Genomic DNA, 15,834 nt, shown 5'->3' on the forward strand with positions numbered 1-15,834 from the left:
CATCCGTATTCGAGAATTTGCAGGATAGTTTCCATAGCAACGCTGCAACATTAAATTCGTGTGAGTTTTCAGTGTGGAAAAAAAGCGTTACTTTTTCTTCTTGTTGGTAAATTAAGTTCATTGAAAGTATTTGCAGTCATGTGCGACACAATATGAAACCACAGCTGCGGGACGCGTGAAATGCCGTCGTAGGCTGGACTTGTCTCAATTCATACGCTAGGCCTATTGAAGGCATAACACTGAATCAAGTCATCTTTTTTGTTCAGTATACTGTATCGATTTATAAGACGAAGGATAAAAAATCTCGCTTGCTTTAAAAACCCGACATGATCCTATTCGGCGCTGGCGCTGTATCTGCTGAGCTGCACAGGTTCGCTGTCAAACCCTTAAGTACAAGCCAGAAACCCGACTGAACCATTTTTTGGGGAAAGTAAGGCTCGAAAATTGATCAAATTAATTCATAGTACGCTAAGCCTATTAAATGCGCCACACCAAATCAGCCGAGCGTTCCTATTTGGCAATGCACGGGTTAAAAAATCTAGCCTGCGGTAGGATTGAACACAAGACAGGAGTCTTTCCGGAGACGGGCATGCGAGCGTTTTTTGCACAATGTGCTCGAAAATGTGCAGGTCGAAATGTGCGCACATTTTTCGAAAATGTGCAGGTGCCAAAATGTGCAGGTCAAAATGTGCGCACATTTTTTGAAAATGTGCAGGTGCCAAATGTGCAGGTCAAAATGTGCGCACATTTTTGAAAATGTGCAGGTGCCAAAATGTGCAGGTCAAAATGTGCAGGTGCCAAAATGTGCAGGTCAAAATGTGCAGGTGCCGAAATGTGTAAGTCATAATGTGCAGGTGCCAAAATGTGCAGTCGCTCAAATGAAGTATTGATATTTAACGTCAAACTATTGTTGTGGTCATAAATTGTGCCAAAAATATTAGTTATAAGTTATGACCTATAAATTAAAATCGGATTTAAGAGAAACTTGTAAAAATGCATGTTGTGTTTGTTAGATATGGCAAAGCGTGAAATTATCTAGCATTCAGGAAATAGGAAACACTGTTTTTCAGACTAGATATGTACACGATCGTCACCTCAATCGGTTTGACTTTATTGTTTTTAATTTAAGGCCTGTTAGCTTGTAGCCTGCCCAGCTTCTATAGATTTTACAATTAGACAATAGTATACTCATATGACAGTCCAGCTATTGTTTCCGTCACGCTTGATTAACACTACACGCTTGTCGGATGCTTGCATTGAGTTTGGTGCTTTAAGAGCAAGCAAATGACAAAGCTGGGCTTGTATGGTCAGATTTATGCATCTACCCTGTATAATGTTACTACGTGGTTGTGATTGTGCTGTTGGAGAGTATTTAATGTACGTTTTATCTTTTTAGTACTTCTTTAAACGCTTTGAAGTGATTTTACCTAACATATTAAAGGGTGCATAAAGTTTATTACTAATTGATTTAAAGTCTGGTAAAAATAGAACTTTCCTAACTGGCTGTATCTTTGAACTGATGTTCAACGACTTTGGCCTCGACCAGGAACTCTGGACAGACGAAAGGTCAAGCTTGAACAAAGATCATGTTTTTTTCCAAAGTTACTCATTTTAAACTGTCAACAAAGGGTAAATTTTGTGAATCAAAAATTAAGTTTATTTGAAGAAAAATTCAAGGCACCAAAACAATTGCTAGACATCATAACCACCAAGGAAACTGGTGCAGAAAACACAAGTCAAATTGCTATGATAAGTAACAAAGAGTTAGACACAACAGAGTATTTATGAGGATATGTTTTTTCAAGGCAAAAAACTAGTTTACGGAAGTTATCAAAATTGTCAGCATGTTGTCAACCATGCGACCACAGGGCCAGCTGATTTCTTTAGTGGAGCCAAAGTCTGGAGGTCTCGCTTATCCTTTTATGAGTTACTGCAACTTTTACAAAGTGCGTAAATGCCTGACAGGATGTTTACGGCCAGCCAACAAGCTAGATTTTTACTGCATTGCAAAAGTTACACTGATCCTCACAGAGTTTCCAAAAAAGACATATGTGAAATTCTAGAAGTTGCTGGACTACCATATGAGTATACTGTTATTAAACTCAAAACCAAGTCAAAGACCCAGCTGTCCAGTGATTTTTATTCAATGAAACAAATGAATTATTAGAAAGTTTTCCATCCTTTGGGTTATACTGCACAATTGACAAAAGGACTATATATGTGTCTTTGGAAGAAACTCAAATGACAACATTCAAAAAGAAAAGGACAACCACACAGTTGCCCAACTTAATGTTTGACATTTTTTATTTGTTTGAGGCTCATTTACATGACATAACTTGGTATATGGGTATTTAATTAGGTTAGTTTTGAAACCCACACAAATACTTGATGTGATGCCCTAATTTTAAGTTTGCTAAAACATTCATGTTATTGCTTCTGACTTGCTATTGTGTGGACCAGATGGCTAAAAAGACCTACTGTAGGAATATCATAATACACCAAAATATCATTAGATGCTTTTGCAAAATTTGTAATTGTTTCCTGACTAATGTACAGAAACTAGATGATTGCCATTATGAACGAAAAAGGTGTATGTTTCATGTGGGATTGCAAATAAATAAACAAACTAAATCTGGCGTGAACAATTAGAGAGATAAAGAGACTGAAACAGCCAGAAAGAATATTAGGATAGGGAAAATATTTTTTTGAGACCGCTGTGGGCATTCTGTATTATATTTTTGGTAAAAAATATGTACAATGGTAACAAAACGGGTTTAGAAAAGGATAATACTGAGATGTCATGAAAAAAATGATGGATGTGCAATGCAAAAGTATAAGTTCTCACCATTTATATAGGCATCAGTTATTTACCACTGCATTTGTTTGAAACCACATTGTATTTCCAGTTATTTTTGCCCTGAAGGGTCATATTCTGTTCAGTTAAAAAACTTAATCCACTGCATTTAACAAGAAAAATAACATACCTATATAAGTTAATTGATTTGCACAGAACACTATTTAAAATAAAAATGCAGGGAAAGATACATAATAATTATGTAATTGGGACAAAAAATTGTTTGTGTGAAAGGGACAGAAAGACTTTTTTAGTATGAAAGGGAGAAATTTTGGCACCTGCACATTTTGACCTGCACATTTTGACCTGCACATTTTGACCTGCACATTTTGACCTGCACATTTTGACCTGCACATTTTGACCTGCACATTTTAACCTACACATTTTGACCTGCACATTTTGGCACCTGCACATTTTTACCTGCACATTTTGACCTGCACATTTTGACCTGCACATTTTGGCACCTGCACATTTTGACCTGCACATTTTGGCACCTGCACATTTTGACCTGCACATTTTGGCACCTGCACATTTTCGAAAAATGTGCGCATATTTTAACCTGCACATTTTGGCACCTGCACATTTTGACCTGCACATTTTGGCACCTGCACATTTTCGAAAAATGTGCGCACATTTCGACCTGCACATTTTGGCGCACATTGTGCAAATTCTTGCCGTAAGCCCTGTTGGAAAATTGGGAGCCTCTGCGGACTAATTACCTTTTTTCAGACTTTTTCGGATAATTGTGGTGAGCGCTTGTAATTAAAAAACACTATTCCCTAATCTGCGATACACTGACCTTGTATTGTGAAAAGGGCAAATCACTAAATATGGCGAACAATAATACTGAAACCATGATTTTTTAACAAATAATTGAACTCCCAAAACAAATAAACATTCTTTACAATTTACATCGTGCCATTAGATAATGTAATTGTTCCGACATTAGTGAAGTTATTTCTTTAATCTTAGTGCCAAATAGTCAAAATCACTCACTTTTTTGATTAACTGGACATAAAGTCTATAATTAATATTGGTGTTTTAGATTAGATACATATACTTGGGAACACTATATACGGATCTGTTCATAAGTTTAATCAGATATCACTGATGATGGCATGAGCATTTGCCGAAACGTTTGAACAATAAAGCATGTCGCTTTTAACGTCTATTTGGGCCGTTATTTTCACCATTAAACTTAGATACATATAATTGTTAGCTTATAGTTTTTTTATGTGTATTGATTGTTTAATAGGTGTTTTTTTTGTAAAACAAAACCCAATGACGCCTAAAATTGCACCCCCACTAAGCTCGCCTGGGCCATTGCATGAGCTCCCTAGGGTGATTTTTTTGGCTAAGGGTTTTGTAATTAAAATAATACTATTATCTAAAGTCCGATGCGAAGGCTTAATGGACTTGTAGTTTCAAACGGCACCCCCAAAAAACTTGATCATCAACTAGTTGGTAAAATCCTCTGCAATAGAATTCATATTGTTTGCTTACAAGAAGAAATGTATTTCATTGTCAAAGGCAATACAATAGTTATGAGGAACAGTGGCACTAAACTATGACTCAGAAACCTTAAACATTTTTAAAACACAACAAAAAAGCATGCTCTGTAGCTTTGCATCAATTACAGTTTTTGTTTTGTTCCAACTTTCACACAAGAAATATTTGTCTCAATGTGTTTCTTTGGTCGCATTTCGACAATTACCATAGGTGTGTCCTTCATTCGATTAAGTTCAGACAGCCAAGCAAAATCTACTCCTGTAGTAATAAGTACAACGTGTCAGCCTGACCGAAACGCATATTATCATAATAAACTAAAATGTCAGAAGTGGACTTGTCAATAATAGTTTCAGATATTTTAGAAATAAACATAAAATTATTTATTTTCAACAACTGAAAATACATCATTTTCATTGAGGGGTGATAAAATAAACATTACATAGTGATTTTCTGCATAATTACCCAAATATAGAAACAAAGATAAGAAAACTACAAATTGCTATTCATAAATGCTACAGATTGTAAAAAAATTGAAGAGAAACACACAAGTCACATGATAATACAGTGGTGTAACAAAGGACTAAAATAAATTGTGTTTAAACTTTAAATTGCAACAACAGTTGCCTCGTAAACAGGTTCTTTAGTGTTGAAAGCAATCGTCCAAACATTTGAAGTTGGATCATAGACTTCAACTGAATTCAGTTTTTTGTCTCCATTTAAACTGAAAAAAATTACACTTTACACCAATGTGCAAATATTTATATACCAGAAACGTTCCTAAACTTACATTTATAATTACACTTTTATGTTTGCTTACATAAAAAGTAATGGCAGCTCATAATATATATTTGTTTTAGCATAATGCACAATGTTTTATAAAACAGATTGTTTTACACTGTAACAATACAGTTATGTTTTACTCCAACATTGTTTTTTAAGGAAGAACAAATTAATCCTTATATATTTTTCGCAATTTAGTGTTTTAGACAGTGCAACATGAATTTTTTTAGTAAACCTCCACAATAAAAAGCATAAAACCTACTTCAATCATAGCTAGCTGCCATTGTTTAAATGTCTTGCATAAAGTCTGTCAATAGAGTAACAGTTAAAAACCATTAATTATTGTATAAGTATGTAGCTCAATTTCAATTGCTGTTAAATGTAAATAATGAATACAAAAAATCATAAAAAGTTGTTTATGTGTGTTTGTAAAATGTGTACACAATACAGCTCATTTATTTTTTAGCATGTTTTTGTTCAATCTTACCCTCCAATAACAAAGATCTTGTTTCCAACCACACAAGCAGATGAATAGTAGCGAGCATGTTGAAGCGGTGCAATATTCTCCCATTTGCCAATTCCAGGATTAAATCGTTCAACACTTGACAGGTATTGGCTCTTATCACCACGCCCACCTGTTACAATAGTTGATGTAGAAAAATACAAGGCATAAGTGAAACACAAAAATTTAAATCACAGCAGACATGCAGCTTGTATTAAGAATTAGGCACACCAAATAAAACAAAAAAAAAACTTTATAAAACTAGGAAGCACTTTATAAAACTAGGAAGCATTACCTATTGCATAGATGTTTCCATCCAATACAACACATGTCAAACCCTCACTTGCTTGATTAAGAGGTGCAATCTCATTCCATACATCACTCCTCACATTATAACATTCACATGAAGATAATGGATTGTTGCAATCATAAGAACCTCCGATGCAATAAATAAAACCTGCAATATATATCTATATTAGCTTGTGCTCAGTTGTAACACCAACATATAAGCAAGGAATGCCTTGTGCTTATTTGTGGTACCTACACATATTAATAGGGAAATAGAGTTTTGTTTGGTTAAGCATTGATTGTTAGGCATAGTTTCAATCCAGAACAAATAAATATGACCAAATATAAATTTTACATTTATGTATGGAGGTACAATATAAGCTTATTGGATAACCAATAAAGTGGATAATAAGGTAAACATTTTTTATAGTCGGGGTCAAAATTTATGTATAATAAAACATAACATTAATACAGTGTGTGGACAGTGTATAAAAAGTATTACAACTAAAAAAATCGGTTTAAAACAACAATTATAGAAAAGGGCAAAAACACCAGTTGCTTTTTTCAACAAAGACATATTTGTTTCTAGTAAACCGCTCAATAAAAACTAATCTGACTACAATAAAAATTTGAAAAGCATTATTTCTTCAAAAACATTTAAACATGCCATATTACAAATAAGGATGATTTACCATTGCAGACAACAGTCCCATGTTCATCTCTGGCCTGTATCATATCCTTTATTCTCATCCACTTGTTGTTGTGGATGTCAAGCTTTTCACAACTTGACAAACTTTCATGGTTGCTGTAACCACCAGTGACATAAATATGATCTGAAAAAGTGTCAAAACTATACAGAAACATGTTTATCTTTGTCTGTCAGCTGTTTCAGCCCTAGCCAAACATAATTTTACACAAGTAAATAAAGTTATTTTGTATACTGTTATGTATATTCAAAAAAATCAGATAACAAATTTAAAAAAATATTTACAAATCTGTTGAACTACTTATGTTGGCTTTCAAGTCCTACTTAAATCTTTTTAATTCTGGTTCTTCAATTATATGTGACACAAATGGGTCATGATAAAATTTACCTTCAAAATAACATGATGAACAATATCCACGAGCTGTTAACATATCTGGCATCAAAATCCATGCTGTTGGTTCAATTATGTCCATCATTTCACAAGTTTCGATTGGGCCACCATCATACCCTCCCACCACATAAACTTTACTACCAACTCTTACTGAGGTTGATTTCATTCTTGGGTCGTTTGATTGCTGCAAATGTAAATAAAGAACTGACAGCAACAATTTACCATTTTGCACCAGGATACTTGGTACTTTTATGTTAATATTTTACTAGGTTTAACACATGGTTTTAAAATAAATGCAGTCTAGAAGGAAAACAGAGAAACTGCATTATAAACTGAATTTTATCATAAAATTTGTATGCATGTCAGTAAAATATAATGTATTTTTGCCAATACAATTTTGTTTTAAACACATTTTGCCTCCACAAAAAGAAAAAGTAGTCTCCACAAAATCTGGTCGGACTTACTGGGAATTGAGTGACTTGCTTTGTGATCACATCATAAACTACACAACTCTTAGGAGAATTGTCACCACCAATGATAAGAAGTTTGTCTGTGCAGGAAATTAAAACAGACACGGTGACAAATACAGACACTAAATGATCAATTGACAAACTGTAACACACAGAGTTAGAAGCATGATTTTGCTTTTTGGACCGTAACTGTAACACCATACCCCAAAGCAGCCCCAAATTCAACTTAATTCTGCAAAGAGCCAAAGCAGATTTGTTAGTAGATTTTTTATTTTGGATTTGAAAACCATTTTTCTTACCCAGGTCAATAAGTCAAAAAAGCCTTTAATTCGTGTGTTTTTTTATAATCAAAATCTGCTTTGGCTCTTGCAGAATTTTTTTATAAATCGGACAAACTTTGGGTGAAAAAAAACATTTTAGGGGGCTAGCGGGGTAAGTAGTGGGGTTATCAACACAAACAAAGTGGGATGCACATCTACATAACTATACCTACCATCTGTGTAAGTTTCATCTAAATTCATTAAACATTTGATGGCAAAACGAGTCGGACAAACTTTGGGGTAAAAGGGGGCTAGCGGGGTAAATACTGGGGTTATCAACAAAAACAAAGTGGGATGCACATCTACATAACTATATCAACCATCTGAGTAAATTTCATCGAAATCCATCAAACATTTCATAGAAAAACGAGTCGGACAAACTTTGGGGGAGAAAAAAAAAGAAGAAAAAAAAAGAAAAAAAACAAACAATTTGAGTAAAATCAATATGTGTCCCCTTCAGGGAAGGGGACCCATAAACATTATGGCTTAAATGTAAATCACACATTTGGCTTGTGCCACATGTTTCATGTTAATATTGTGATTACCGAAGATTCTTACCTGTATGTGGATCTCGCCGATCGTGTAACAAGTTTTGCACAAGAAAGTTGGAACAAACCAAGTTGTTCTTCACCAAATTCTGCAAAGAAACTTAATAATAACCATGTCATGACCAAGTATTGCTCATCCAGCAGTTTTTATTGTAAACAATCGACGTTTCGACGTCCTATACAAGACGCCTTCATCAGGATAATGACATAACTTGCAAGACGAATGTCTTTTAAAGCGACAAAATGCAAAGCACACACATGTAAAACAGAGATAACAAGATCGCGCGCTGCAAACTCGCACCACCAGAGAGATAAAACAAGCTCAGTGGTGTAAAAGCGACCAAAAATTTATCGGCATTAGAACCATGTCATGTCTTAAAATCAAGTACCTAACCACAAATAGGGATTTGGCAAGTTTTTAAATCAAATGCCAAACCACATATTGGAAGTGGTTATGGGGATTACAATTGCAAGTACACTGTAGGCTGCAGCCAATATATTACTTCATTAGGTTTGATGTTTTTGATGCCTGGACACAGCCAGACACTGACATCACCTCTAATGCAAGACATGTAAAACATGTAACATGTAAAATTTATGAAACCGGTTATATTGACCCTATCTTAAGTCAATCATTTTCCCCAATTGCCATGTTTTTAAAAAAAAAAAACTAGAAAAGTGGCTTTCTGATATACTTCCATTTTATATATTCTATACAATATTTACCAATTTACTGTACTATACCCAATTTTATCTACATACATGATTGTTTTTGCAAGCAAAAACGAATGGGTCCCCACATGCATGTTTATGTGGATTTACGGTAGATCTATGTGGCGGTTATTTTTATATTCTTAAAGACAAACTTTTCACAAAGCATAAACTTAACTTTAAATGTTCTTTTCCGTATTCTTTTAGCATTATTATTGTCATATAATTACAAAAAATCGGTGAAAAAAGAACAGGGAAAACACATTCAATTTAATCACTTGCTTTGACCTTGATATTGTGGTTCAAGTTCGGTTGATGAAGTACAGATGTATTTCAATAAATATACATGATATTACATATTTCAATAACTTTTTTAATCAAAATGTCGAAAGTTAATGTCTATAATTTATATCTTAATGATGTTTAGAAAAGTGTAACATGCCAAGAGTGTTGGCCTAAATTAGCACCAATGCAACCTATATCCTAAGTGACTATTTTTGTGAGATACAATGAAAAATGTAACTGATTATATTTTCAATCAAATCAGATTACATACAAGGAAAATGTTGTTTCAAACTGGGTAACCAATTTAAAACATGACATCGACATGTGATTGTACTAGTTGTAAGCAGGTCAATGAAATACTAAAATTTCCAATCCAACAATAAAAACACAAACATTTTGATATTAAATTTGAATCCTACCTCTTTCGAGGCTTTATTGAGAAAATCTGTTCTCATTAAAGATGGATCAAGTTTCAAAAAGAGATTAACAAACAATTCTTCACGTTGAAGAGGGTTATGATTGACCCATTGTACGATCCCAGTAAAAACAGCTTCCTCACATCTCTGGAAACAAATAGAATTACCTAGCATAAAAAAGTGATTTATTTCCTGCAGTTGTGTAACATCTGCCTTGTTCTATTTTTATTAGATTTGATTAATATTTAAAATTAAATGTTATGCTTGTGTAGTATATAATTTATTAATTTAGTACTGTTTGCATCAACAAACATTTTGATTCATATTTATTTCATTTGATATGACAGTAAGGGGCAATCACCTAGTCTACAATCCAGAAGAAAGCACAAACGACCCCCGACCAATCAAGGCAAGGCCATAATGACTTTAAAAGTTCACCAATGAAAGCAACATATCATATATTTGAGATAAACACAAATTCACAACTGGTATCAGCCCCGAAGCGTTCATGCAAACCAGTCTTCAATTGGCCTGTCATACTATGATCATTCATTTGATTCAGTGGCGTATCCAAGGGGGGGGGGTTTGGGGGTCCGGACCCCCCCTTTTCAGTTGTGCGTAAATTAAATAGGCTAAAATCGTTCCGTTTACCACTGAGTGATAACAAGGAGTCGTTATCTCAAAGACGCGAGCCTTCAATCTCTTGTATTCGCTTGTTATCTAATCGCCAATTGTGGCGTAACAAGGGTTTAATAAGGAGGTTTATGCGCTAACAATCGAAAAGTTACGTTCCTGCTAGGACGCTGGTAACAGTTTCTTGCTAAGTGGTAACTGCACTAAATGCAACATATCAAACTGTTTTTGCATTTAAACAATGTAAAAGTGTTAAAAGCGTGTAATGTTGTGTTGCTTTGATCCGTCAAACACGTAATAGTTTGTCAAAAACATTAGATCGATGTAAATCGAGTTATGTTATTAGGGTAATTTGTTACTTGCCAGGCACAATTTATGCCTTCTGCAGTTACCACCTTTAGTGCATTCGTGACTTGGCGCAACTTAACAGTAGGATTACCGCTTCAGCAAGAGATTTAGATCTTTAGAAATTGGACCCTGTTTTTTTAAGCAACGATTTTGATTACCTGGCAGTCACGCTTATTTTGCAGCTGCAGTTTGGCTGAGTAAGCTAGATAGCAGCGGCGAACAGAAAACTACCAAGCGTTCGCTAAAATTACCTGTTCTTTCTGTTAATTAGATGGGTAGAGAAACCGCCAATTTCGGAAAAAGTGCTTTGCCGCATAACGCGTCGTTTTGAACGACGTATGACGTCATTAGGGATTTACCCCAAAAAATTTTTGGACCCCCCCCCCCGAAAATTTCTGGATACGCCCCTGATTTGATTACCCTTATAATACACCTAAGAAGTGTAGCATACCTTGTTTCTTAGCTTAATGACAGCAGACATATCATCAACATCAAGTTGCACAAAATCATCATGTCGAACAACTGCTGCAAAGCTAGTTGTAATTTCTTGGTTTGTTTTGACAAACACTTCATCCAGATTGTATTGCTGAGCATAAGCTCGAAGTTTCAAGCAATTGTCAGCACAAACAAGTTTGAGAAGAGCTGTTTTGCAACTCTCTTTAAGGGCTATGAAAAATATATAAAATGAAAAAGATACATAAATATAATAATGGTTAAGCAAATTATTTCAAACCTTCCAGTTGAGTGTATTCTGCATCATCCAAGATGTCTGTCACATTTTCTACAGTAATTTTAATTCTACCAGAATAAATAAACTCAATAAGATTTGCAAGTCGCTCATGTGGTATCTGTAACATCTTGACAATGCCTTCATATTTCTCTTTCATCTGCAAAAATAGTAGCACATTTTATAATTAAGTTATGTTTATCACATAGGAGTTATTTACCTCAATAGTGAACATCTTTTTGAAATACTTGGAAACAAGCATCATAATATTTTTGTGAACTGGAAATTCTTTTCCTTCTGACTCAAGCACCAAATCACAAGTAGATTCCTCTGAATTTCGATCCCTGAAATGAAACAAAAACAAAGTTGTTTTGGAAAAATGCGGCTTAAAATGTTTTTTTTAAAGATTTTCTACTTTGCATTAAATTTTTCTTTATCTGATTTTCTAGAGCTAATCACCCACAAGACTGAAATGGTTAAATGCATTATTATGAGCAAACTTTTTAAACTAGCAAAATAAATAGACACTTACTCTGCAATAAGTTTTCCCAACCAGGCATAGTGGTTTGTGACATCACCATCAGACTTTTCCATTGTGTTTGTTTAGTTTTCAGATCATAACAAATCCTAACTTCTATAAAACAGAAAAAAGTTTTCACTTAACATATATTTTGTACCAACCAGATAATGCAAGCATTAGCAGTAACACCGATAAAGAATATTTTAATAACCAAACTTATTTGACCAAATCAGCCATATTTACAAACATTCAACTTCGGAATTTTTCAAATCATGCAATAACAACAAAACACAACTATTCTGTTGAGGTAACAGCTATGTTTGTAATAGGAAAACTTTTTGTAGCAAACTGAGCGAGTTAACAACGACGTTTGATTGCTAAATGTTTACATGTAAAAAGTATAGCGAATATTGTGGTTGGCATAACGAATGATTTGGTATATTGGACCAAATGTATTCAAAACTACTGAATACTAGGTTAAGGTCCAAACGCATTTAGCCGAACATTACTTTTGACCACAGATTCCACCAGCAAAATAAGGACAATACCAGTTAATTAGAATGCTTAAGTCAATCTAAACAAAATTCACAAACAACGGGAATTTAAACAGTTATCTCCATAAACCAGATTTCTGATTTCTAATTGAAAGTGGCAAAACGAATATTTATCTTAAAACAGTGAGCGATAAAACGCACTGTTATTACTTTACACACAGCGTCAAAAATGGATGTTTGGTAGTTTGTGGAATGACTGTGCATTGTAAATCTCTTTGTAAACAAGTTTTTATTTTTTCAAACAAACTTTTGTGCTTTTGAATTTAAAAAAGACTTAATATTGTGGTCAACAAGCAATAAAATGTACTTTAAAACAACCCTGACTGCTGAAGAGAAGACAGAGAAACAAACAAGCTTTATAAATTGCAATCCCCATTATGATTAACCTTGTTTAATCTGTACTTAACAAAAACTGCATCTATTGACAGAGCCACAGATGCGTACCACACAGGCAGCACATGCTAATTAAGCATGCCTTCTATGTTGTTAGCTGCCACTTATATGATAACTTTTTTGCAACAAGTAAAAAGATCAGACATTGATAAAAAACATTAAACATGCTTCCCATTATTACACACAGTCCAAGAACAACTTTCTTAGTGCTAGCTTTGTTGAGCTCATTACAATAAACATCATGCAACAACTAAGTCCATGCATAAGTTACAAATTAATACATTCACAAATTCTACAGACAAAAAACATCAAAATAACTACAAAACACAACCTTTAAATGAATAAATGACAAAACTATAAACTTGACTTTGGACTCCGATGTGCTTGCTTGCCTATGTCAAAATATGATAAACATGACTAACTCAATATTCTTCCGTCCGAACTGGCATTTAAAACTAAAACCTGACTTTATTTACTTTATTAGGAAATACAAACTTGGAACAGTTTACGCCTTTTTCTGTTTCAAAATTGACAACCGTTTTTAGCTACAATTTAACTGTTTTTACTGTGAGACTTCTAACTATACAACACATCGGTAACAGCACAATGTAGCTCCTTTATGTATCATTTCTTTAACAATGTTTTTGCAAATACATGGCAACCAACATTCCAATCACACAAAAACGGGAAACCCCCCTTTAACAAAAAGTCCCATTAACAGAAATCATATTTTTTTACAGTTCTGACTTGAACTGAACCCTTTCAAATAGATTTTAAGCGCGAAGTGACTTTTGGTACAATGAGTGGATAGATTTAAACGCGATTTAGCTGCACAACTACCAGCTGCTACAAAATGTTAAGTGACGGAATCACATTTAAGCTTGGTACGTTGCGAAATTGGCGCCCTCTGCGGACTGATTACATCTCTCTGACTTGAAAAAAAAACAAAACACAGGGTTGGGGCTATTGTGGTGAGCGTTTGTAATTAAAAAACACTATTCCCCTATCTCCGATACCCGGACCTTGAATTGTGAAAAGGGCAAATCACTAAATATGGCAAACAGTAAACAAATACCAAAAGTTTTAACAACAATTTTATTTTAATAACTTATAACCCAGATCCACATCCTAACAGCTTCCACTGTAACAACAACGATATAAAATGCATGTATCACCAGCTACACAAAACAGCATCAGTCACGTGATAAGCCTCTGACTACGAACCTTTGGTTACGTTTAAGTGACGTCAAATTATTTAATATGCGATAAAGTCGTTTGTAATGTACCAGGAAGTATTTCTTCATGTCCTGTAGCTAGCACTTTGCACTTGCAAATTGAAATGAATATTTTTTTGTCTCTTTTGCACTATTGTTTTCTAAAAAAAGTTATTTTGTACCCCAACGTCAACTGAAAGCACTGGCTTGATACGTGCCCACGGGAGCGCAGTTTACATACACATCGTATTTTGTTTTTGTTTTTTCGAATTTATTTTTTCGACAAATAATTTTTACTCAGTGATTTGTATTTGTTACATGACCTGTTTTTAATTGCCAGAAATATCCACGCGCTTTGCACAGTAAACTATAACATTTTCACGTTACGGGCAAATGCAGATTCTTTTCCAAGTAACTTTGTTCCTACGCACAGGCTTTGACTCTAACCTATCATCTTTCCACTGTACTTCCGTTACTTGACACTTTACTATTTTTAATGTACATGGTTTAGCTGTTAACCATCATATCATTATACTGTTCTTTCTGCAATTGACTCTGCTATTTATAACCTTGCAAGCAATGTGCGAAAATTCCGATATGTTGCTGATTCAAGCCAATCGTTGCTCTCAAATTCATTGCCTTCTTTCGTTGCATCATAATCACAGTCAGCACAAAATTATAGCACAATTGTAAAAAAAACATACCAGCTTACACCAGTATGAAACTATTTGATACACCAAAACAGAACAGCCTACACTGGCTTGTAAAAACTTCAGCATTTCCTGACAAATAGAACCCCAGCCAATGCTTGGTCTTTGTGGTTATTTTTATCGCCAGGTTGCCACATTCACTGTCTGACAGAGAGAGGAACTTAAACACAATGCTGGAATGTATCGCTCATTGTGTATGACTGCTAAAATAACAAACGCAAGCCTCGTTCACATAGAAACCAATTTGTAAAAGGTACAAGGCTGTAGTGAATTTTACAGTACGTTGTATCGACGGGAAGTACTTTCCTGTGTTTTTCGCGAATACATTTCATGTACCTTAACATGGTATTAAAGTAATGTTATTTTTATACCCCGTTTTGCTTAGTTAACTTTCTTTTACAGCCCCCGAAAAAAAAACGTTTGTTTGAATGGTACCAAAATTATGGCAAATGCTACCGGCATCGCGAAGCTATCACAGCCCCATTCTCCTAGCGCACCCTTTTTCATTTAGCAAAACGTAACGAGCAGTACATAACTACGTCGCCAGGCTCAATAATCGCCTCAATGAAATACAATCATGACAAAACTACAAAACTAAACACCTAGCATCTGAAAGGTAGGCAAAAATATCATAAAATACTTGTCAAGAGTTTTGCCTACTAATTTCATTTAGCACCAAAACAGCGACTAGACCGCAGATTGCATACCACACTACAAAAAATGCGAATAAACACTGCGAGTCTCATGACAGCGGCTGATTCCCGTTTCACAACAATACATATTTATCCACAGCTTTAAAACCGCAAACCTTCAATCTGCAAAGTACTAAGACTCGTTGGATGTCTTTTACAAGATTCAAAATCAGAGACATATGAGAATACTCAAGTATGTTATTGTTTTAATAAAATCCGTATAATATATCATAAATGTCCTATATAGCCCAAATGTTAGACGT

The 15,834-nt window shown here is 34.5% G+C and overlaps 1 protein-coding gene across 1 annotated transcript; it reads right to left on the reverse strand.

Annotated features, from left to right (window-relative positions):
• Window positions 1-4,966: 4,966 nt before the first annotated feature.
• Window positions 4,967-12,117, reverse strand: LOC145222432 (kelch-like protein 12). Its single transcript, XM_080088552.1, has 12 exons — window positions 12,021-12,117; window positions 11,709-11,832; window positions 11,495-11,648; window positions 11,213-11,427; window positions 9,784-9,927; window positions 8,379-8,457; window positions 7,495-7,622; window positions 7,028-7,214; window positions 6,626-6,766; window positions 5,941-6,102; window positions 5,631-5,778; window positions 4,967-5,084 (listed from the first exon to the last, which is right to left on the reverse strand). Exons 1-12 carry the CDS (start codon window positions 12,080-12,082, stop codon window positions 4,967-4,969), a joined length of 1,662 nt encoding a protein of 553 aa, XP_079944678.1. The 5' UTR covers window positions 12,083-12,117.
• Window positions 12,118-15,834: the final 3,717 nt, after the last annotated feature.

The sequence above is a fragment of the Phallusia mammillata genome, chromosome 4, assembly GCF_965637545.1.
Source record: "Phallusia mammillata chromosome 4, kaPhaMamm4.hap1.1, whole genome shotgun sequence".
Taxonomy (NCBI): domain Eukaryota; kingdom Metazoa; phylum Chordata; class Ascidiacea; order Phlebobranchia; family Ascidiidae; genus Phallusia; species Phallusia mammillata.

Bases quoted from the DNA above. Each gene is read 5' to 3' on its own strand.
- LOC145222432 (XM_080088552.1), bottom strand. From the start codon at position 12,082: ATGGAAAAGTCTGATGGTGATGTCACAAACCACTATGCCTGGTTGGGA. The intron at 7,215-7,494 runs GTAAGTCCGACC...TTACATTTGCAG, and splicing joins AGCAAGTCACTCAATTCCCA to CAATCAAACGACCCAAGAAT. The intron at 6,767-7,027 runs GTAAATTTTATC...ACACTTTTTCAG, and splicing joins TTCATCATGTTATTTTGAAG to ATCATATTTATGTCACTGGT.